This window comes from Homalodisca vitripennis, unplaced genomic scaffold, assembly GCF_021130785.1.
Source record: "Homalodisca vitripennis isolate AUS2020 unplaced genomic scaffold, UT_GWSS_2.1 ScUCBcl_2468;HRSCAF=7267, whole genome shotgun sequence".
NCBI classification, from domain to species: Eukaryota; Metazoa; Arthropoda; class Insecta; order Hemiptera; family Cicadellidae; genus Homalodisca; species Homalodisca vitripennis.
Genome location: NW_025778584.1, coordinates 15,453 through 37,943, shown reverse-complemented (window position 1 = coordinate 37,943; position 22,491 = coordinate 15,453). Strand labels below are relative to the sequence as shown.

Below are 22,491 nucleotides of genomic sequence, written 5' to 3'. Positions count from 1 at the left end.
TTGATTTAAAATTAATGTAATTTAATACTGCAAGTAAATATTGAAAAAAAAAGAAATAGTAAGTAGCTAAAAGGTCAGTTTCACCGGCTTACTTCTGCTATCAGGTCAAAGGGCCCAATTAACTCCGATCTCCTTAGGAATTAAGTACCATAATTAATTAATTGTATCTGGTTTGACTTGTAAACTTTTGAAAGAAGATAAATCCTAGTATAACGACGAAAATTGATTGGACTTAGAATAATTCAACGTAGACGCACCTAGTATGCGGGGAAGAATAGTGCAATTCCAATTTTCGGAAATAATCGTGTTTTTGGGCTAAGGACTTAGCCGAATTTTCAGAAAAGTTGGAATTTCCTTAAATCTTTAACAGACGGCTTGTGATCTTTTGAGATTTAAATATGTGGATTTAATTAGACTTTTGCCGCGATGGGACTTTGGGAATTCGCGCTGGGAATCTTAACAGCATCCTAGTAAACTTTTAATTGGACTTTAAAATTTTTTTTTTTCATTTTTAATTATTTTCTCTTAAAACCCGACAACGTACGGACTTTGTTGTGTGAGCCCCCGACGGACGCAGTAATAATTAATTGGGATTTATAAATTCATCTTCTTTATTTTTTTATTGATGGGGACTTAGGGAATATACCTCGTTTTGTAATTTGAAGGAAATAATTACATTGATTAGCCTGTTCGGTAGATGTTTTGTTCTTTTTCGCTTTGGAATCTAGTATCGGCCATCAACATGAATCCCTACTTTTTGATAAAAGAAGAAAATCAATACGAATTGAAAATCCGCGGTCAACTTACGACCGGTAGTGCAGAGGACTTACGGAAACGGTTGACTAAATGTGTCAAAGCCAACATGCCCGTTGACCCGGCTGTTTTGGCATCTCTGGACGTGAAAGAGGAGTTAGAGGCCTGCGAGGCCAAGCTGAATCGATTATCCACCTCCATCGACGAGTACGAGGGAGACTATACTGATACGGAAGGCCAGCGGCTTCAGGCCCGTTTATGGCACAACTACCTCAGGATTCAACGTATCCCAGTAGCAACCGAGGCGGAAGAGGAACGCCAGCGAAACTTATTAAACGAGACGAAACGCTTTTGTGATGCGGCTACCGAGCAAAAGGGCGCGGTGGAAAATAGGAGTGAAAATGATGGGAAATTGATGGATAGTGAGCCGGCAGTTGACCAAATGCACCCGCCTCGTGTAACCGCGCCCGTGGTGGCGAGTCGAGCCAATGTGGAAAACTCAGCACCAAGCCCGGCTGACCAACATGCACCGCTGGTCAGTCCAAGCGCTATACCACCGGCGCCACACGACTCGTATCAACGCACCCGAGCCGTGCCTGTCTATAAATGGGGGTTGATGTTTGACGGAAGGTCACAAAGCGTGGGGGCATTCTTACAACGCGTTGAAGAACTCCGAAGAGCTAGGGGCGTGACTCCTACCGAACTTTTTGAGTCCGCTGTGGATTTGTTCTCAGGATCAGCCCTAGTGTGGTATCGATCCACAATAGGCCGGATAAATACCTGGGAAGAGTTGTGTCAGGACTTAGAAGTAGTCTTCCAGCCGCCCAACCATGACATCCGGTTGCAGCGGGAGATTTTTAATCGCATGCAAGGGGAGACCGAGTCAATCGATCTCTTCATTGCGGCGATGGAAGGGTTGTACGGGCGACTGGCCACCAATGTGCCCGAAGAAACCAGGCTGCGGCAAATGTATCACAATCTAAATTCCCAACTACAAGATAGGTTAGCCTTGTTTGATGTTACATCAATCGAGCAGCTACGGAAACTAGGTCGAAAGGCAGAAGCGGGACGTTACCGGTCAGTAGAACAGCGCAATGTGCACAGGGACCACGACGTGATGGAGCCGGACCTAGCTTACACACCTGTAAGGCGTAGGCCAACGAGCGACGCTGCACATCCTCAATCAGATAGAAAAATATTCCAAACAACTCGGGAGGCTGACGTAACTTGTTACAACTGTCACGAAAAAGGGCATATGTCGAGAGAATGTAAAAATAGGAAAAGGCCGCCCCTTGATAGGCTAGCATGCTGGCGCTGTAATAAAGTAGGCCACTTACAGCGAGATTGTCATGTTAGGCTGAACGCAAACGGCCCTCGTTCGGGAAACGAGGCCGGGGTAAGTGGGAGCGCCGCCATGACACCCCGCAAGTAAAGGATGCTGTCAACCGACAGCTTCCGAAGGCGAGATTAGTGATCAGGTACAACGCAAAAAAAAATGTTACCGCCCAAAAGGATATAAGAGTAGTGCCTGTAGTTCGTGAACTTGTTGACGAGTTAGTGGCAATTGGTCGGATTGAAAATGCGGAGGGTAAAGTTTTAATCGATACAGGAGCGCAGGTGTCCTTATTGAAGCGTGGAGCCTCCTCCGCCGACCTTTTAAAAACAGATGTAGTATTAAGAGGAATCTCTGGGAAGGTACTAAAAACATATGGTCGCCAGCGAGTAGCCTTGAACCTAAAACCGGGAGTTCAAGTGCCAGGAGATTTTGTAGTGGGAAATCTGCCAAAAGGCTATTTAGCGGTGCTGGGCTGTGATATATTAGGTCAAGGGAACGGAGAGATTAGTATAGAACGCGGCGTGCTCAGGTTATCGGGAAAAGACATTTGGCTGAACCGCATAAGAAAAGGGGAAACCGTGCCGGACCCCAACCGCAGTGCTTCCGGAAGCGAGCAGCCGAAGCCACAGCGTTATGTGTTTTGTTGCAACGAGGTCAAAATCCCACCACGTTGTGAAAAAGTTGTTCGTGTCAAAATTAGTCGCCTTACCACAAAACTAAACGAGTTGGAAGGCGCAGAAGTGATGATTGAGCCCGGTGAGTTTATAATGCATGGCGTCTACATAGCCCGGACTTTAACAAAAATAAAACAAAATTGTTGTTGGATCAAGACCGTGAATGTGAGCGCTGAGGAAGTCACGTTGGTGAAAAATTTAAAACTAGGGACCCTTGTTAGTGATATTGATCCTGTGGAGAATGAACATTCTAATCGGCGTAAATTGGTAATTTTAGCCGACAGCCATGGTAGGGGCCTGCAGAGTATTTTATCAGAGAGACTGCCCGGAAACGTTGAAGTAGAAGTTTTTTTTTTGCCTAACGGTAAATTGAAACACGTAACATCAAGATTAGGCAATTTGCTAAACAAATTGACTTCCAATGACTCAGTAGTTGTAATAGGAGGAACAAATGATGTAGATAAGTCGATGCCTTATCCGTTGACCTTGCAGCAGGCTTTTGTAACCTTGCCGGCGGGATGGAAAGCCAATGTCATCGTGCTCTCCATATTTGATCGCTATGACACGGATCTTAAGGCTGAACTGAGTGACGCGAATGGCCTCCTCAAGGCCATCGTTCAAAATTTAACGAAGCAAAGCAAGGGAAAAATTGATTTCTTGGATTTAAAAGGAAAACTAAACCGACGCTGGTATACGAGGCACGGACTGCATTTGAATGAGGAGGGGAAGTTAAATTTAGCACGACTTATTAAGGATAAGGTCATATTGAACCATAAAGTAGCGGAGGTAAGAGTCGGAAGAGTTGAACGGTGTGATGAGGCGGAGTTGGAGGCGTGCATAGATGCAAAGCTGGCCCATCTCTCATTAGAAGAACGGGCTCAGTTGAAAGCCACCCTCCTAGAGTTCGGCCATGTTTTAGATTGCAGAGACAACCAACCCCTTGGTTGTACGTCTGCTGTCAAACATATAATCCGAACTGGGGACGTTGCGCCCATCTATAAGAAAGCCTACCGCGTACCACACCATCACAAGGCCACGCTCGACAGTCTCATCCAAGACCAGCTGGATAAGGGCATAATTGTCCCTAGCCAGAGCCCATGGGCTTCGCCAGTAGTACTAGTGCCTAAAAAGTCCCCGGACGGTACACCCAAGATGAGATTCTGCGTTGATTACAGGGGGTTGAACGCCGTAACTACCCCCGATGTGTACCCTCTCCCTAATATCACGGAGACCCTAGATTCGTTGGGTGGCTGTACGGTTTTCACCACTTTAGACCTTCGGTCAGGGTACCATCAGATCCAAGTCGACGAAGAGAGTAGGCCCAAGACCGCCTTCAATGTGCCGGGAGGGCACTATGAGTACCAACGCATGCCGTTTGGGTTAAGCACCGCCCCCGCTACCTTTCAAAGATTAATGGACTCGGTTTTAATGGGGTTGAAGGGTGAAAAATGCCTTGTCTATTTGGATGATATAGTTCTATTCTCCAAAGACCTGCCTTCTCACCTGGAAGCCATAAGAGAGGTATTCTCTAAATTGGAGGGGGTAAATTTGACGGTTCAATTGAGTAAGTGTAATTTTGCGGTTGACGAAGTAAATTATCTTGGCCACGTTATAACAAAGAGAGGGGTAGGACCGGATCCGGGCAAAGTTAATGCTGTGCGCGATTTTCCTGCGCCGAAGACCGTTACAGACGTCAGGTCATTCTTAGGCCTCTCTGGTTACTATCGCCGTTTTATCGACAGCTATGCTACAATCGGTCGACCACTTTTTGAATTAACAAAACAGGGCCACGAATTTGTATGGACGCCCGAATGCCAGGAGGCCTTTGATCAGCTGAAACAAAAATTGATCTCAGCACCTGTGCTAGTGTACCCGGACTTTAATAAACCTTTTATATTGGCCACGGATGCGAGTATGTTTGCCTTGGGAGCTGTTCTATCGCAGGAGATAGATGGAGAGGAACACCCTGTAGCCTACTGCTCCAGGACGTTGTTTCCGGCAGAAAAGAATTACTCGACCACTGAGCGTGAGCTGCTTAGCTTGGTCTGGAGTACCAAGTATTTCAGGTGCTACCTATTGGGCCGCCCTTTTAAAGTCATTACTGATCATGCTGCTCTAAAGTGGATGCTTTCACTTAAAGACCCTAGCAGTAGACTGATGAGATGGTCGTTAAGGTTAGCAGAATTCGATTTTACCGTAGAACACAAAGCCGGTAAAAAGCACAGCAACGCAGATGGCCTCAGCCGGACGGTACAAGCGATTAGAAAGGATGTGCTCCCCATTGTTGACCTTGACGTACTAAGGACGCGACAACGAGAAGATCCAGTAGTGCAAGGTTTGCGCCAGGCTAAGAGCTTTCGCATGAGTCCGGAGAAGATCCTGTACCGTCTGAGTTCGGGTGAGCAGAAGATCGTAGTACCGGCATCCCTAGTACCGGAAGTTATTCGGTTGAATCATGACTTGCCTACCGCCGGACACGCCGGGGTAGCAAAGACATTGGAACGGGTACGACAGAAATTTTGGTGGAGAAAGATGGATAAGGACGTACTGGATTACGTTAGGACGTGTCGTAGTTGTAGTCAGCGGACAAACTATGGAAAAATCAAAGCACCCCTAGGAGAAGTTTTCAACGAACCCCGAGAACCATTTGAAGTAATCGCAGCCGACATAGTGGGACCGTTGCCCCTTAGTGAGTCTCGTAACGTGTATATTTTAAGCGTAATGGATCATTTCTCGCGATATTGCGAATTTATTCCGTTACCTGATCAAACGGCAGAAAGTGTCGCGCGGGCTCTCGTACAGCGTGTGATAACCAAGTTTGGCGTGCCAAAGATCCTTATTACCGACCAGGGTGCGAACTTTACCTCTGATCTAATCAGTCAGCTCTGTAAGTTCTTACATGTTCGTAAGATACAGACTACAGGATTCCACCCTCAGTCGAACGGCCGTTTAGAAAGAGTGCACTCGACTATTGCGCGTATGTTGAGCCATTTTGTAAATCGGCATCAGACCGATTGGGATGAGTACCTCCCTTACGTCACGATGGCATACAACTCCCAAGGTCATGAGTCGACAGGGTTTTCCCCGTTTGAAATGGTTTTTGGTCGGAAGATGGAAATGCCCATGGAGGCTGACCTGACCATCACTGAAAGCGATGATCTTTACAATGATCATGTGGAAACCCTGCGGAGTAAGCTCAGAGAAACGTTTGAAATTGCCGAGAAACGGAAGATCGCAGCTCGCAGCCGTTATGAGAAGCAATACAACAAGAAGGCTCGCGAAGTGAACTACAACGAAGGGCAGATGGTCCTGTTGCACGTGCCTAGTATAGGTAGGCATCGGGTTAAAAAGTTGTCGAAATTATGGAACGGACCGTACAAAATAGTTAAAGTACTGTCCCCGTTGAATGTGGTGTTAAAAATCCGGAAAAGAGAGGTGACAGTCCATGTAAACCGGATCAAGCCCTGCTTGGGAAGAGCTTCCGTGCCTCCCCAACAGGCTGAGTATCTAAGCGACCCTAGGCCTCGAGATGAGGATGACAGGTTAGGTGACGACGATGACGAGGAGGAAGAAGAGGTCAATGGTGATCCACCTCCAGACATTGATGACGTAAAAGTTCAAGCAGGTGCTCCGAGGGACCCAGCAGCGGTCGCCGGACCTTCTGATGAGTTGCAGCGCCCAAAGAGAAACAAGCGTGTACCTGCGCGGTTGGGAGACTTTGTTAGAATCTTGAATCTATCTTTGGTAGATAAGCGGTAGTTTAGTCGCTACGTAGCCCGGGATTAGGCGAGATGTCAACTTTATTTTTGCTGTATAAAATACCATTGCCTCTGTTATAGGCCTAATTGGCATGTTATTTACGCTTGGAGTCGCCTGGGGTTTTCACCGAGGTGTCGTCTTCGAAAAGGAGGGAGATGTGCTCCTCACTGACAGCCATTGGACCATAGTGATGCAGTACAACTTCACGGAAGTAGAAGAGGAAAACCAGAACCTAAGTATATTGCTATTCAAGGTAAAAGGTCAGTACGATGAGTTCTTTCAAGACCTCTTAGCGGGGAATGTAAGCATGCACTCTCCGGTACGAGGATTAGAAGCAGGATTCAGGTACGAGTATGTAGGTTTGCAGCAGCTGGTAGCAGACTACGTCGGCCAAACCAGTGACTTGACTACCTTAGTATCTAGCACTCGGCAAAAGCGAGGCTTAATCGATGCGGGAGGCCAGGTACTAAAATTTCTGTTTGGTACTGCAACGGATAGTGATCTGGAATTAACCAATAGTAGGATAAATGAAATAGAAAATCTAAGTGATGACCTTTCCCATAACACTAAAGACCAAATAACCGTTTTAGGTAATATGCAATCGGAAATTTCCAACCATTCTAGAGCAATAAACAAAATTATCTCTACCATAAAAGAATATCACGAGGTGATGCACATAACTATGGCCCGTAATTATATCAGAGAACTTATATATGCCAACCAGTTGAGAACCCTTTTTCAGTATTTGAAGCTGAACTCAGCCCTTTCGGAGGTTAAAGATGCTATTAATCTAGCTGTCCAGAGGATGGCCAGGCTTCACCTGGCCATTGAGGATCTAGCTGCCGGAAAAATGACCAGTAACCTGTTGCCTCCCCATCAGTTCTTGAAGGTCCTGACTTCCGTGGAAAACGTAATACCACCTCCAGTAAAATTGTTTTTAGATGTAAAATTAGAGAATTTGCATAATTTCTACAAATTTGCCACAATACAATCATATGTAACGAATTCTCAATTGAGGGTATTAATTAAGCTACCCCTGAAAAATGATAATCAGTTGTTTGAAACTTTCAATGTGATAGTTTATCCCGTTTACGACCCTTCACTCGCAAAGTGGGTGAAATGGGAAGTGGCAGATCAAAAACTTGTGATTAGTAAAGACAGGCAGACTTATTCAGTTTATTCACCAGAAATCTTTGCAAGGGAATGTAAATTTGGCAAACTCACGGTGTGTCCGTTGTCAGACGCCTTATTAAGCGTCTACAAACGACCCAACTGTGTAGTAGATTTATTAATGAAAGAGCACGTAACGTTATGTAGTAGAAAGTTGATATCTGGCTTACAGTCCCCCGTTCTAATTAGAACACCTACCCGCTGGCTCTACGCCACATCAAAAGAAACACGAGTTATATTAAATTGTTTTGGGCGTGATGCAAACCTGAATGTAAGTGCGATCACCCTGAAAGGTGAGGGTGAAATACCGAAGCAAGACAGATGTGATCTGATTGCTGATGGCTATAGGGTGCCTGCCCGATTTATCGGCAGCTCCTCGTATTCGAGTGAATTTGGAAAGATTCTTTTCCCAGAAGTTGATGGGATGTACAGTAGTGAAGAATACAGCTTACTGGTACATGATGTAAATGAAACTTTGAAAGTCCTGCAGGGACTAGATGATCAGCTGGGCACCCTAAGTGTTAAAGAATATTCCCTAGAGGGTACAGTACAATTACTTAGGTCCCACTATCACAGACGGATGGTTATCAAGTATGCAACGTTTAGTGGTACGTCTCTTGTTGTGGTGTTAACTGTTGTTGTTCTGTTGCTAAGATGGAGGGTGCGAGTTGCCGACCTGCTCCGTGCCGCCCTGGGAGGTAGCACACAGCATCCGCAGGCCGCCCAGACAGAGTCGTCTCTCCAGACCCTCGAGGAGACTGTACGCACTGTTCCTAGATCGGATGCTGATCAAGGCGAAATTGATCGAGACCAGAGTGGGAGTATGTCAACCCCACGAACCGCAACTGACGTCAAACTGACCGTACGTTAATCTAACAAGGAGTGGAAAGTTGGGCCCTGGACACTTTAAGTAAGTGTGAAATTAGTTGTGAACTTACAACTTCATCGGGATGTGTGTATGTGTATTACTTTGAAAAAAAAAAAACCGGAGATCAACCTGTGTCGAGACTGAACGAGTGCTTCTGGATTCTTAGTCGTAGAGACATGGTGGAAGAGTGATTGGGGATCCCCTAATATGTTTGTTGATGTTCTCTGTATGCTGACCACTTGGTTTTGACTTGTGTATGTATGTTAACGCAGACTGGTAATGGCAGAGTTACTATAATTCCTTGAACATTCTATTAAAGTAAATAGCATATCCTAAGAGGATCAAGAATGCTCGAGTCAAACTGGTATCTATGGGAAGGTAAAGCCGGCACCCCTAAACCCAAATACCCTTTCCTTTCAACTCCCCAACCGGACTATAGATACACTGAAACAGCTCGAATAACTTTCCTAAATTTAAAATGAAGTGGCATTCCAGTAATAACGCCTTTGAGAGTGTCTTGCTAAGGGATTTTCCGGACCCCATTAGCAAGACAGAAAAGATGTCTTTACCAGGTCTGCAGAATTGTATTAACATAGTAGGCAGGGTATTAACCCTTGTGTTTATTCATATTTTATGTATTCACTGAAAATTTAACTGTTATTTAAGGAATTTTTGTGTCACATGTAAGTTGAAATGGGGTTAGACTTGTTAGAAGCTCTAAGGCACCATTAGAATGTAAAGGCCAGTAGGAGGAAGGTATCGGTGAGCTTCCCTGCTCCCAGGGGTAAGCGAGGTGAAAACCATGGGGTGCCCCCAGGTCCACAAATGCCCTTAAATACCAAGCGTGGGGGGCGGAATATTGTAGTTGTAGTTTTTCTTTTTTTTTTTCTGTGTTGATATTCTTTTGTGAGTTTGAGAGGATTTGAGGAGTGTGGGGACAGTGTCCTCCTGTCGTTGTTGTTCGGAAGAACGTCAACGTTATGCCTATAAAACTAAATGATGGTTTGTGAACCGCCTTCCAGAGTCCCCCCACGCATTTACAGTGTAACGGCTATCCAGCCACTAGTTTTAAGTCTTTTCACAGGGCCCTTAAGGAATAGAGTTCAGTAATTGTTGGTTGGTGCCTTAGCAGCTTGATAGAAATTCTATGTAAGCCTGATGAGCAGCTCCATTTAGTGTTAAGTTTACAATTACTGAATTTCCTATTTTACTGTATCTTTTACAAGGGACCAGTCCGGGTGACTTTCAAAATTAGGGGTGACCGAGGCAACCGGCCCCAAGTGAAATCTCATGAGGCTTATCCAAGAATGAGGGAGTAGCGTTCCAAATTATGATACATGTGCCTGGAACAATTACTTTGTTATAATTGGTTTTCTTTTAAGGGTACATGAAGTGCACTAACCCAGAGTGGCAAAACAAAAAAAAAAAAAAAAAAAAAAATAACATTTTCGACAGTCACCCTGTTAGCTTAATTTCAATCACATATTGTATTGTCGCTATTGCGATGCCAATGTATTTGTTGTAATGTCGTAATGGGATGTCATAATGGTTGTAGACGTTTGAATGTCTAGTAATCTTAGATCTTAAGAATTTGTTAGCCTAAGGGAGACTGGTCCTTTGACCTTAGTAAGAACTAGGTAGTCTATAGTGTTAAGTTTCTTTCATTTTCTGTTATTCATGACATGTTTTTATTTCTTCTTGTAGAGATCCTAAGTTTTTCTTTTGTAATTGTGTGTTTTGATATTTTAACTTGGGTGTGTTTTGGTTTTAAGCCATATATATGTATGTATGTAGTTCGGTAATAGTATAAAGAGAGAGACCGTTGTGATAGTGAGTAAGAGAATATTATGTAAATGTTGTAAAGAGAGAAGGCCTAAGTCGCGAATAGGTGTCTGAATTTAATTTTCGAGTCAAAAATCCGTCCCCAGTATTAATAGTAATGTTGAAGCTTTTTCAAATTTTCTTTTCCACTATCAATTCAATGCATCTACCTGTGGCATACCAATTAAAAAAAAAAAAAGGGGAAGGGATCAGATGTAAACTGGGTGGCAGTTGTACGTTTGGCTAGGATGGGAGGCACAATAAGAACTCTTCGGTACTCTACAAGTACTCAATGCTGAGGGCAGCATGATCTAAAGGTGGGGGGAGTGTGACACCTCGGTGTTAACGCCCCAAAATTTTAACGAATAAATTAGTTTAACCTAATACTACGAGAATGTCTTATTGTTACTTTAGTGATTATCTTAACCACCTTTATACTGGTAAGACCTCCACAATATGTAACAATGCTGCCGTACACATCAAGTGCCATCCGGATTAATATAGAAACATATAGGCCTTAAGGCCACTTCAGAAGAAAGGGACAGGAGTTCTGCCACACCCTGTATATGCATTAAATTGAAGCCGCGGTGATGCGACAACGCCGGTGTTGTCGCAGCCACGTGTACGGAATGCGCTGAAATCAGCAATAGTTGTGTTGTACGCAGGCCTTGAGCAGTCTAAAAGCACCATGTACTTTGTTAATTACTAAATGAATCGCCTAGGCGGCAGCACCTCTCAGAGTACCATCCTAAGACGAAACGCCCTCTGATTGGTCCGGAGCCTTGGCGGCGGGAAGATCGGGCGATGCTGAGGTGATGCTCGGAGAGTCGGCTAACTTGTGCGGAACGCGACAGACGTTAACTTAGGCCCTCTCCCCCTCTCTCTCTCTCTATCCATATTTTAACTTTTCGGAAGCCAAATTCTAAATTTGTAATTATGTGTTAATCAAACCTAATTATTTTATTAATCTAATCCAAAGAGTGTGCTAAATTTTAATAAATCATTTATTGGTTCGACTCCGTTGTTTTATTTTGAAAGTTTATACAACCTTCCTCGCCACGAACCCAAGAGAAGATCTTTCGCCTCCCACTGGGCAAACGAAGTCAACCTACCACAAAGGCAATGTTCAGAGCCAGCAGATATATAAGAAAACTGATGCTCTATGGCCAGCTTCAATTTGCTACTTTTACATGCATTTACAAAACACATTGTAACTCAGGCAAAACATGCTCTAACTTAGTAATGTTTGGTATTATTTTTAAGCTGATATACTAAGCAATATTTCTAGTATAAAATTATACTTGACCATGTAATTATATGATGTGTATATTTTGTTAAGTTTAGATTTTTTTAAATTTTATATTTATTTATTAAGTTTGGACTAAAATAAGTAGGACACAAAATTATGTTTAGGTATATTTATTACTAAATTTCGATTTTATACTCTATTTTGTGTAATTGGTAAAAATTTTAAGGGATTTGGACAATAAATAAGGATTTTATGTCACTTTAAAAATATTTCGTCCGAAAACATTTTACAGGTTTGGCGACATAGTTGTGTACAGTTAATCACATTTATACAACTGATAAAAAAACAAGAATACACACACCCATGCATATATAGAACATGTTAAAGCTGATATACTGAGCAATATTTATAGTATAATTATACTTGACCATATAAATTTATAATGTTAATTTTTTTTTAAATTTATAATTCTTTTATTTAATTTTTTTAAGTTTAGACTGAAATAAGTAAGATAAAAATCATGTTTAGGTAATTTTATTACTAAATTTTGATTTTATACAATTTTTTGTATAATTAATAAATATTTGAAGGGATTTGCACAATAAATAAGGATTTTATGTCACTTTATAAATAATTTGTCCGAACACATTTTAAGGTTTAGTGACATACTTATGTATAGTTAATAAAATTTGTACAACTGATTGAAAAACAAGAAAACACACCCATGCATATATAGAATATATTTTAATGATACTTACCGTAATAACTGGAAAAATCCATATATAGGCCTAGCCTAGTTTTCTTTTTGTAAAATTAAAGATTGTTTGTTGTTCATATTTACAAGACTTTGCAATTACAGAGTTACATATAAAAAGGACAATTTTTAGTTTCATGTATCACATATCACATTAAGAGTATCTATACAATACACCTAGCCTACCATATGTACACTTTAGCTTAAACCTTTCTCAACTACACACACTTATGACTTTGAAAGCACTCTGCATGCACACCTTGTTTGCAGCGTAAACACATTGTCCGTGTCCTCCTTCTCACCCTTGAGCCATCTGCATTTCTTTTTTTGCAACAAACTGCACAATGTTTCTCCTTCTTGTCAGGAATTTTATTGAGACCAAATCCTCCAACAGGACTGTCACCTCCACCAATTAGATTTGCAGGCATATCTTTTGTGGAAAGCCAATCTTCAGACAGACTCTCAATTGCTGATATAGTAAAATTAAGTCTAGTCATTGGTTTACCGGTTGTGCAATTATTTTTATACAATATATAGGCATTCAGTACCATACGGGAAATGATGTTGAAAGTGACTTTTTTCCAGTATTTACATGTACGCCGCTCGTCTAAGTATGAGTATAGCATTTGATCAGCTGTATCAATACCACCCATGTTTTGGTTGTACTGGTCTATAATCTTTGGTTTTTTCTTTATAATTACTTTATTTCTCTTAATTTTACTCCTTTGGACATTGCTAGCCTCTGAGTTAGTGGATATGAGTACTACCTGCGATTTTTGAGTTGCCTTCTCTCTGTAGGCTAGTCCTAACAATTCAGCACTTCTCATATACTTTTTCTCCCCAACTTTGTATTTCCCCAAAAATTCAGTTGGTACTCCAAGTCTATTTTTTCTAATGGTTCCGGTGACAAATGTCTCTTTAGAATAAAGATAATCTGCAAGAGGGATGTTTGTAAAGAAATTGTCCAGGTATAAATGATGTCCTTTATGTAAATAATTCCCCATTTCTAGTAGCCTAACAACTACAACATGAGCAAGACCTTTTTTATTAATTTCTGCCTTTTCAGATTCACTTTTTGCCCCTTTATAACAGTGAAACCCTAAACAATAATGAGTCACTGCATCACATAGTACCCAGAGCTTAATACCCCACTTATGATGTTTTTTATTTGGCAAATATTGCAATATTTGGGTAAGGTTTTTTGTTCCGATTAGAGATTCGTCAATAGATATGTCCTGGTTTGGGCTGTAATACTGTCTAAACACTCTATTTGTATGGTCTATTAGAGGTTGAAATCTCGCACAAGGATCGTATTCGGGTGTACCATGTTCAGCTAGAGTGTTGTTGTTAACAGTGTGGAAGAATTTTAAGATTAACTCGAACCTATTTCTGCTAAACATTTTTCCGAACCAAGATGACTGTTGGGAAGATGAACTAGACCAATAACTATCAATTGTTGGCTTTTTGATAATGCCCATATTTAGGATTACAGCTAAAAAAGCTTTCATTTCTATGAAAGACACTTTTTTCCAATTGTTTAAATAGGCTTGTGTATGATTTAATATGTATGCATCAGCATATCTGTTAGTTTCTTTCACAAAAGTCTCAATAAGGTTTGTTGAAACAAAAAGTTGTAAGTACTCAATAGGCTTAGACTCCGGTGGGGGGCAATGTTTTGGACCTGGGAGTCCATGGAAAGAAAATTGGTGAGCATGACCAGGGTCATTACCTTCCTCTACATCAACCCACACTCTTGTATGAGGTGGTGTACGATTCCTATTACTGGTAGGCCTACCTCTTCTCCTACTCCTATTAGGTGGTGTGACTAGGCCTAGGCTATTGTTACAGTTTAAGGGGAGTTGAACGCAAAAATCGGTAAAAAAAATGTTTTTTCACTTTTATTTTTTATTTTATTATTTGATTCTTTCTGAACAATTTACTGCAATCCCTACATAAAAATGACTTTCCGTTGAGCTTCTATGATTTTTCAAATATAAGACTACATAATAAATTTCGCATCAACTTTGCCCTCCGCCTCCTAACACCTGGTGCAAATACAGGTTAGCAGAAGTAAATGAAGAAAAAATTACCTACAATCACAAAACATTCTCTACCTCAAGCTGTATTGACAGCAATAAAACCTACATACAGAGATTTTGTCAAGATTAGATCTACTAAAAAAATGTCTTCACGGTAAAACCCAGAACGTGAACGAATCTTTCAACAATGTAGTGTGGAACCGAATCCCAAAAAATGTGTTTGTTGGAAGAGAGACTCTTGTATTAGGTGTTCATGATGCTGTTCTAACATTCAATGAAGGTAACATTGGAAGGATCAAGGTTTTAAAGGAGTTAGGAATAAAAAGACTGTGGCAAATACACCGTAAGCACATTGAAGAGCCTCGATGAAGTCAGGATGAGGAAGGCAGATCTGAAAGCAGAGTCAATGACTAAGGAAGCAAGAATAAAGAAAAGGAGACAGTTATTAGGTGAGGAATAGGAAATGGATGGTAGCTACTGTCCTGGAGGCTTCTAAAGGTAATATAAACTTATAATTATTTTGATTTTTTGTTTTCCGCTGTTTTTGAAAATTACCGGTTTTTAATATATATGTACCTTTTTCTCAGAAGCTATAAATGCTACACACATGAAATTTTTACTGGTTATAAAGTAGCCTTTTAGAAGTATGTAGCTCTAGTTTTATCAAATTTCATCAATAAATAAATATTTAGAAAAATATTTTATCTTAAAATATAAAAATAAAAAATAACACAAATATAAAAAAATATTTTCTTTAGTTGTATCAATTATTTTACAAAGATTTTAGAGGTATAAATACAATATTATATCCTACACCTTATGTAAAATTTTCAACTTCCTAACTGTTATGAGTTCTGAGAAAAAGGTACATAAAGTTACCTTATTTTAACATTGGGCCTTATGGACCGTTCAACTCCCCTTAACTCAAGGTTTGGTTTTTGAAGTGAGGGCTGTTGGTTTAAATCTTCATCTGAGGAATCAGATGACAAATCAAGGGGATCAGGTCTATCTGGCCTAAAGAACTGTCTTTTATTCCCTGAAGGTCCAGGACGACCATATTCAACAGGATCAAATGTAGGGTCCTCATCAGTATCATCTATGAAATCATCTGTATCAGTCTCGTCTGAACTTGAATCTGAGATGTCATTGTCAATAACGTTGTTACCTGCCACGATTAGACTGTTTAGTATAGTATTTTCACTGGCAGGTGACACACATCTTTGTTTCTTACTCATTTTACAAACAAAACATGCAAATAAATTAAACAAAACATGCAAATAAAGCAAACAAAACTACCAACAACATCTTACGTCTTTTTGACACTCAGAAATAATAGGTTAACACAAGCCAACTCACTACAGAAGTAGGGTTAAACATCTATTACGTCTTCATTATGTGAACGATCTTCTTCACTCACGAACTTTAGAAAACTCATGCCATAATATAATCGGCACAATATATTCATTTACGTATATAGAATAACAAACTCAGAAGACTATTACTTGATTGTCGTTCTTACAGCAGACGTCAACAGACAGAACTGAAAATAGCGCGGCAATTCACAGCTGCATTAAACACAGCCAACAGAATATCGCCGATGTTCAACAGCTGACACAATAAAAAAAATGACAGTTCCCGATTATTTGAATACAATGAATATAAACTATGCCTCTTCCTTTTTCATTATACGGAAATTTGATTTCAAATAGTTGAAAATTAAAAACGTCCTACATAAAAATGTATGACACCGATAGATCGGTGCGTGGCCGTTTCGGAATAGAAAAGCCGGCACCGATAGATCGGTGCGTGGCCGTTTTCATAGTTAAATTCCAACACCGATAATTCGGTGCATGGCCGTTTTGAAACGTAAATCGGGACACCGATATATCGGTGCCTGGCCTTATAAGGGTTAACAAAGATTACTTAACTCTAAGTACCTGCTCCAGAAGTTTTCTGACAAGCGCCAAATTTCCACTGATACATGCTGTGTGGAGTGGAAATTCCCCTTTTTCATTACGCCTGAACTTTGTTGTGGGGCACTTCTTGCGAGTCCTAACTGCATTTTCATTTCCCTCTTCCAATTCAACATCTAAAACATTTTCCTTTATTTTTACTGATAAATGTTAAGAAATTAAAAACAAGAAAAACTAAACTTACAAACTGCGATGAAATGGATATGTAAAGTTACAGTATTAAATAAAGGTATAATGTTGACAAACTAAGTCAATCTCAAATTTTCAATCTGTAAATTTATAATCACTCAATAAATTGGAATGACAAAATGACATGCTCAATATAAATTTCCAAACCATATCTACCTGACAGTTCTTCAATACAAATATCAGCCCCAATATCTGGAGTATTCTCGTCCTCTTCATCACCCTCAGAGTCTGACGAAAGAGGGCCAAACTTTTCTCTCAGGTTCTCCAACTCAACTTCCAATTTTCCTGTAAAACAATTAAAATTAAATTATTTTTAATTTAATTAATAAATTAAATTAAGTTAAATTAATTAATAAATTAAATTAAGTTAAATTAAAACTGTACTAATAATGTTCAAAACGTTATTAACAGTGCAGTATAATTACAACAACCTTTTTAATAAAAACCATAAACACAGTCATAATACCAGGTATAAAACTAATTTTCAATATCCCAAATGTCATCTGAAAGTGGTGGAAAAGACACTATCCTAAATCGGGAAAAATTTTTTCAGTAAATTACCTTCAAGGTTTAAGGAATTAATATATTTAGGCACATTCCGAGATAACATTAAGGAGTTGTTACTTGAAAAAAACATATTATAATGTGAGGTTTTAAATGACATTTTTTAAATTTTAGGCACTGTATTACTGTTTGTTAATGTTGATATTTATATTTTTAAGTAGGTTTACAAGTTGACATATTGCTTTCCTATGAAGAATTAATTAATACCCTGTTTTATTGTGTTTTATTGCTGTTTTGCGTTGTTTTATTGTATTTTGTGTTTGATGGTTTGGATTCACTCAAACAAGCATATAGTAGGTTATATTTGACAATGTCATCTGTTTTATAGCTGTGCTATATTATTATGAAACGTTTGTGACAATAAAGATTTATTATTATTATTTTTCTCAATGTCCACTGAAATTCGGCACAAACAATCATTGAGAAGATGAACTTCGAGTTATGTTGTATGAAATGTTAGATGTAGGAACTTCTGTTCCACAAACACAATTGATCTGAACATTTATACCAATAAATAAACATGAGTACTAATCTGATAGATTGTATACAAGTTATCACTAGTATAGCGAACTGAAAACGCATTTAAAAAAACAAACTGACTAAATTTATTTATTTTAGTCCTCGTATTGGCCCACTCACTGGAGTCAGAGAGCCGATTGTTGTCTCGAAGCACCTGCACCAAGGAGGACAGAGCTCTGGCCTCCAGTCTGTGATCCTTGGCGGTCTGAGCCAGGCTGAGAGCCTGTCGGTACACCTCCAGTATCTCTTCCACATCCGCCTCCTTGATCTCCAATACTTCCGCTATGTTCAGAGTCGTCTTGCATGCCTGTCACATTCGTCAAAATAAGTCTCTACAACTATCTATTACAATATATAAACAGTGAAAATTAAAATATATGAAAATGTACATCCTTATCTTCAATAATGAGTGAGTTTACAACATTTACGGACCTAATGTCACATTGTTTCCGGTAGCAATGTCAACCAAAAATGTTTATATGCGAGTTCTAGATTGATTTTTGTTAAAGTCAATTGATCGGAAGTGTACTATAACAATTTATTTTGAAAAGAACAGTTCTTCACAAACAATTTAATATGATATTAATTTTAAAATCTAACGTTTTCGATTTTTAGTGATTTTTTTCCCCGAACATCCGGTTAAAATCAGACATTGGCATTCAAAGGGTTAAAGAATTGTCAAAGCTGCAACCAGCCAAGTGCGCGGTAGGTGTACTCCAGGGTTCGACCCTGGGATGTCTCTTGTTCTTGTGTTACTCGAGAGGATTACTAGATTTCCATTTGATTACATATATTACACAGTTAACAATTAATATAAAAATTGTAAAATTGGTCAACATACTTCAACTGGATTGTTGCTGTTCAACTTGAGCTCTTCATTGAAATACTTGATGGCAAAGACTGTACTGCTTGTTTGTCCTTGTAAGTCTGGGACAAGGAAAACGTAACAGGGCCTTAGCTGATCTCCTGTCTCTCCCATATTCTTTGCAGTCTGTTTCAACAGGAAATTCGAAATTAAAAGACAACAGGAAACCATAAACAAGTATCTCCTTAACTTTCCAACCATTCCATCAGTCTAGAAAGACCCCGCCAAAAAATATGTTAAAAAAAATATATTTTCTGGTTAATCAGGAACTTCATAGGTTAGATGAATTTGTGCTTTTTAATTGTATCTACATTGAAACCACAAAAGATACCAATGAACACTTAACTAAAAAACTGTAATGTTTTAATGATGATACTATGTTAATTCTTTTTGGTCATCAAATAGTTATTACAGATACAGAAAATACTCACATTAAAAAAAATCCACAATCTTAAAAAAAAAATACTTCTATGTTTATATTCATGAATATTCCCTCCACTGAATAAGTTTTGTACTTATACCTTAAAATTATGTTGAAAAGTAGGCTAATTTAATTGTGGATTTGTAATTTTCCCTTGTAACAAAGTATTATTTGTAACAATACAAATAAAAAAAGTTACAATTCAAATTTAAATTAAACACAAAATTTATTGACAAAACCATATTACGTTTAAGAAATTTAAAAGAAACATTATATAATGAAGACAAGCAGATTCAAATTAGTGTAAACTCATATTATTATTTGACATTTTATGTACTATTATTGTACATTATTTATAGATAGCCAAAACCATAAATATAGTGTGATATATTTAAATAAAAATTTTTCCACCTCCAAAAAAAACTAAAGTTCCTGAAAGTGCTTAAATGAAATGCCTTGCATTAGGCAAATTTCTAAACCTAAAGAAGCAAAAGTATAACGGAAACACTGAGAAAGTTACATGGCTAGGTCGATTACACTGACAATGGTTTAAAAAAACACCCTCTTCATATACCTGGCTTTAGTTTAAAAAAGTGAAATAATTTATGTTGCTTGTAATATGAATGTTTCAACTAAGCATCCACTCCGAAATTGGTGGTTGAGAAAAATAGCAAACCAACTGCAATTTTGTGTTTAATCAATTAATACAAATCTACATAATATTTTTATCTTACTATGTGATTGCATTGTTTCAATTCAAAAATAAAATATAATTAATTTAAATTAATTTTGAAAATTCCTTCATAAAACTCAATTTAAGGATAATGCACATTTAAAAGTTACAATAGAGTAATGTAGCTATTGGTGAAAGGATTGATTCTACCCAAATGTTGAGTTTAGCAACGTTTCACTTTCCACTTAGTGCAGTGTCTGAAATCTGAGATTGTCAAAGACTTATAAAAACTGTTTTGGACTTTGCCTATTGCCATGTGTTTAATGACAGTAAAATTCATCTTGATTAACACTCCTAGAAACTGGAATCCACATTCGTTTAAAGAGATCCAAAATGGTCGATGATGGAGATGTAAAAAATTAACACGTTTCAATGTCAGAGACACGTAGACTACAAAAGAGGTCTGTCTGAATTACCTAGTAGCCATCCAGTGTAATCTAGATAAAAATGTATTCTCACTGTCTCAATAGGTGCTCAATTGACTATACAAGTCAAGTCTCTGACGATGTCAGAATTCAGACATTGCACACATAGTGAAAGGTAAAATGAAGCTAAACTCAAAATTTACTATAAAAAAGAATATTTTAATTTGATTTATTCCATTTATGTAATGTTTATGTTCAAAACGACACAAAAGTAAACACAATGATGTTGATATTAGTTATATTTATCTACTGTATTTTTTAGGAATATATATATTTTTTTAAAGCATTAATGTTAAATGCCTAACCTACTTTTGACATAGCTTAACTGACCTCTAACATGAGGTAATAGTACTCGAGGGCTTTAGAATAACTTTTCATGCCGGCACAGCCATCTCCCAGCGACTCATAAAGAGACTTTTTGGTGGCCAAATCAAAGTCTGGAGTGTTGAGAAGTTGCTCCTCGAATCGATTCACTGCTGCCACTGCGACAAAAATATATATATTTTTATTAACATTTTGTAATAAAAGAAAAGATGAAAGTATTTAAATTCTTTAGTAAACCGTGTTGTAGAAAAAAGGAGGGAACAAAAAAATTTTGCTCCACTACGACTATCTACAAAATTGTTCAATCTTGATAAAGTAATATTCCCAGATATTAGGTATAATTTTATTGAAATGCAAATTCCACAAAAGATTTTGATCTATTTCCAATGCTAAAAATCGCATGCAATCAATTTCAATTTGGTTATTAAACCGAAAATGCCAATGAACACGTTCTGCTTAATTATGCGTGTTCCATTGTATTTTATGAACATTTGAATATAGATGAACGTACCAGTTCTTAATTTCTTTTCAACTTCTCTGCGGTTTGCAGTGTTTTTAATTGTACGCTTTTAAGAGGCACTGCTTAGCACCTCGAAAATCAGGCAAATTAAAAAGCACCTGAAACAAAATCAAAATTTTAGTTAAACAATAATGAATAGTTACTTCGGAGAAACCACACCTATAAATCTACTATTCACTTATTTCGTTAAGATAAATTGATAAAGAACCAGTAAGAGATGTGGTACTTAGCAAGAACAACTGATATTTCATCATTAACGCCTTTCTCGCAGAAAGTGAGAGAAAAGAAATAATACAAGGTAAGAACACTTAGATGCATCTTACTGGTTACCTACCAATTTCTCCTAACATTTTTGCCTCAAGCTTTCTAATTACTCTTGTTTACTTATTTGACAACTTTCATTTTTCACAAACTCTTGAGGTATCGCATGTATTCTCTACTAAAGTCTTTTGCCATTATTTTTCTAATGTAGAAAAAACAACATAAACTTAGCAAAAGTGAAATAAATTGGAATTTTTTCACATTTTCAGTAAAAATCCAAAGAAACAGGTTAAAGGACTGTGAGCTTAGGTATTGTATAAACAGTGTTGTACAAACAATTTTACAATAAACGTAAAATACGTGTATTGGATACGTATATACATATATTGGATTTACGTGATTCTCTTTTGATTACATGATAGGTAGACAGGTTACTCAGTGGCACAACTATGAGGTGTATTAGGGGAGTAGAACCACAAAGAGCTCTAAAAATATATAATGGCAATCTAGCTTGTTTGAAATAAAACAATTATATGTAGTTTGGATTAGGCCTATGTAATTAATTAAAATTTAGATTTATTCCATATCCTGGAACATAAAAATTTAATTTATGTTTTTTTATTCTATTTTTACAAAATAACTTTACCTCTGATTACAAAAAACTATTACACTTAAAGATACAAAATATACATCAATTACAAAAAAATAATTAATAATTCAGATTGTATTTTCAATCAATGTTATGTATGTCTACAAACATCTCAATTTTAAGTTTCATTGTTCATATTCAGTTTTAAGTGTAATACAGAAATTTGATTTTGTGACATTCTTTTGACAAGACATAATAGAATTTTAATGTCATTTACTTGACATAATAGATTTCATGATGGGAAACTTGAGTCCTTGAACTGAATTCCATTTTTATAATGAAAAAGTAAGGCAAAACACAATTTTAACCTTATTTATTTATAGTAAGTGAAGATTTGAACCTATCCGGTTGTAATTATCCGTCTAGACTAATTCTAAATCATGCAAAAAAATAACTCAGTCTCTTTGCTAACATCAGCTTTCAGCAGTAACAAATCGCAGATGTGTTGGTTCTTGTATTGAAGCCGTTGTGCGGCATTCATGGCCTTGTCGAAGTTCTCCAGGGCTCGAGCATGGTTAGACTGGTGCTGGAAGAGGCAGGCTAGTGAGTTGTAAGAACGATACAGGATTTCCCAGATGTCCATACTCTTGCATAGATTGATTGCCTGCACAAGAAATACACTAAA

General features: G+C 38.3%; 1 protein-coding gene across 1 annotated transcript in view; it reads right to left on the bottom strand.

The window, feature by feature from the left end:
- Positions 1 to 22,491, bottom strand: part of LOC124372059 (tonsoku-like protein) — a 36,465-nt gene that overhangs the window by 12,903 nt on the left and 1,071 nt on the right. Inside the window, exons 2-8 of the mRNA XM_046830421.1 lie at positions 22,279 to 22,470; positions 20,948 to 21,002; positions 20,443 to 20,594; positions 18,510 to 18,659; positions 17,789 to 17,975; positions 16,742 to 16,870; positions 16,361 to 16,512 (exon numbers count right to left, since the gene is read on the bottom strand). Coding sequence (XP_046686377.1) covers positions 16,361 to 16,512; positions 16,742 to 16,870; positions 17,789 to 17,975; positions 18,510 to 18,659; positions 20,443 to 20,594; positions 20,948 to 21,002; positions 22,279 to 22,470 — 1,017 coding nt within the window. The remainder of the gene's footprint in view (positions 1 to 16,360; positions 16,513 to 16,741; positions 16,871 to 17,788; positions 17,976 to 18,509; positions 18,660 to 20,442; positions 20,595 to 20,947; positions 21,003 to 22,278; positions 22,471 to 22,491) is intronic.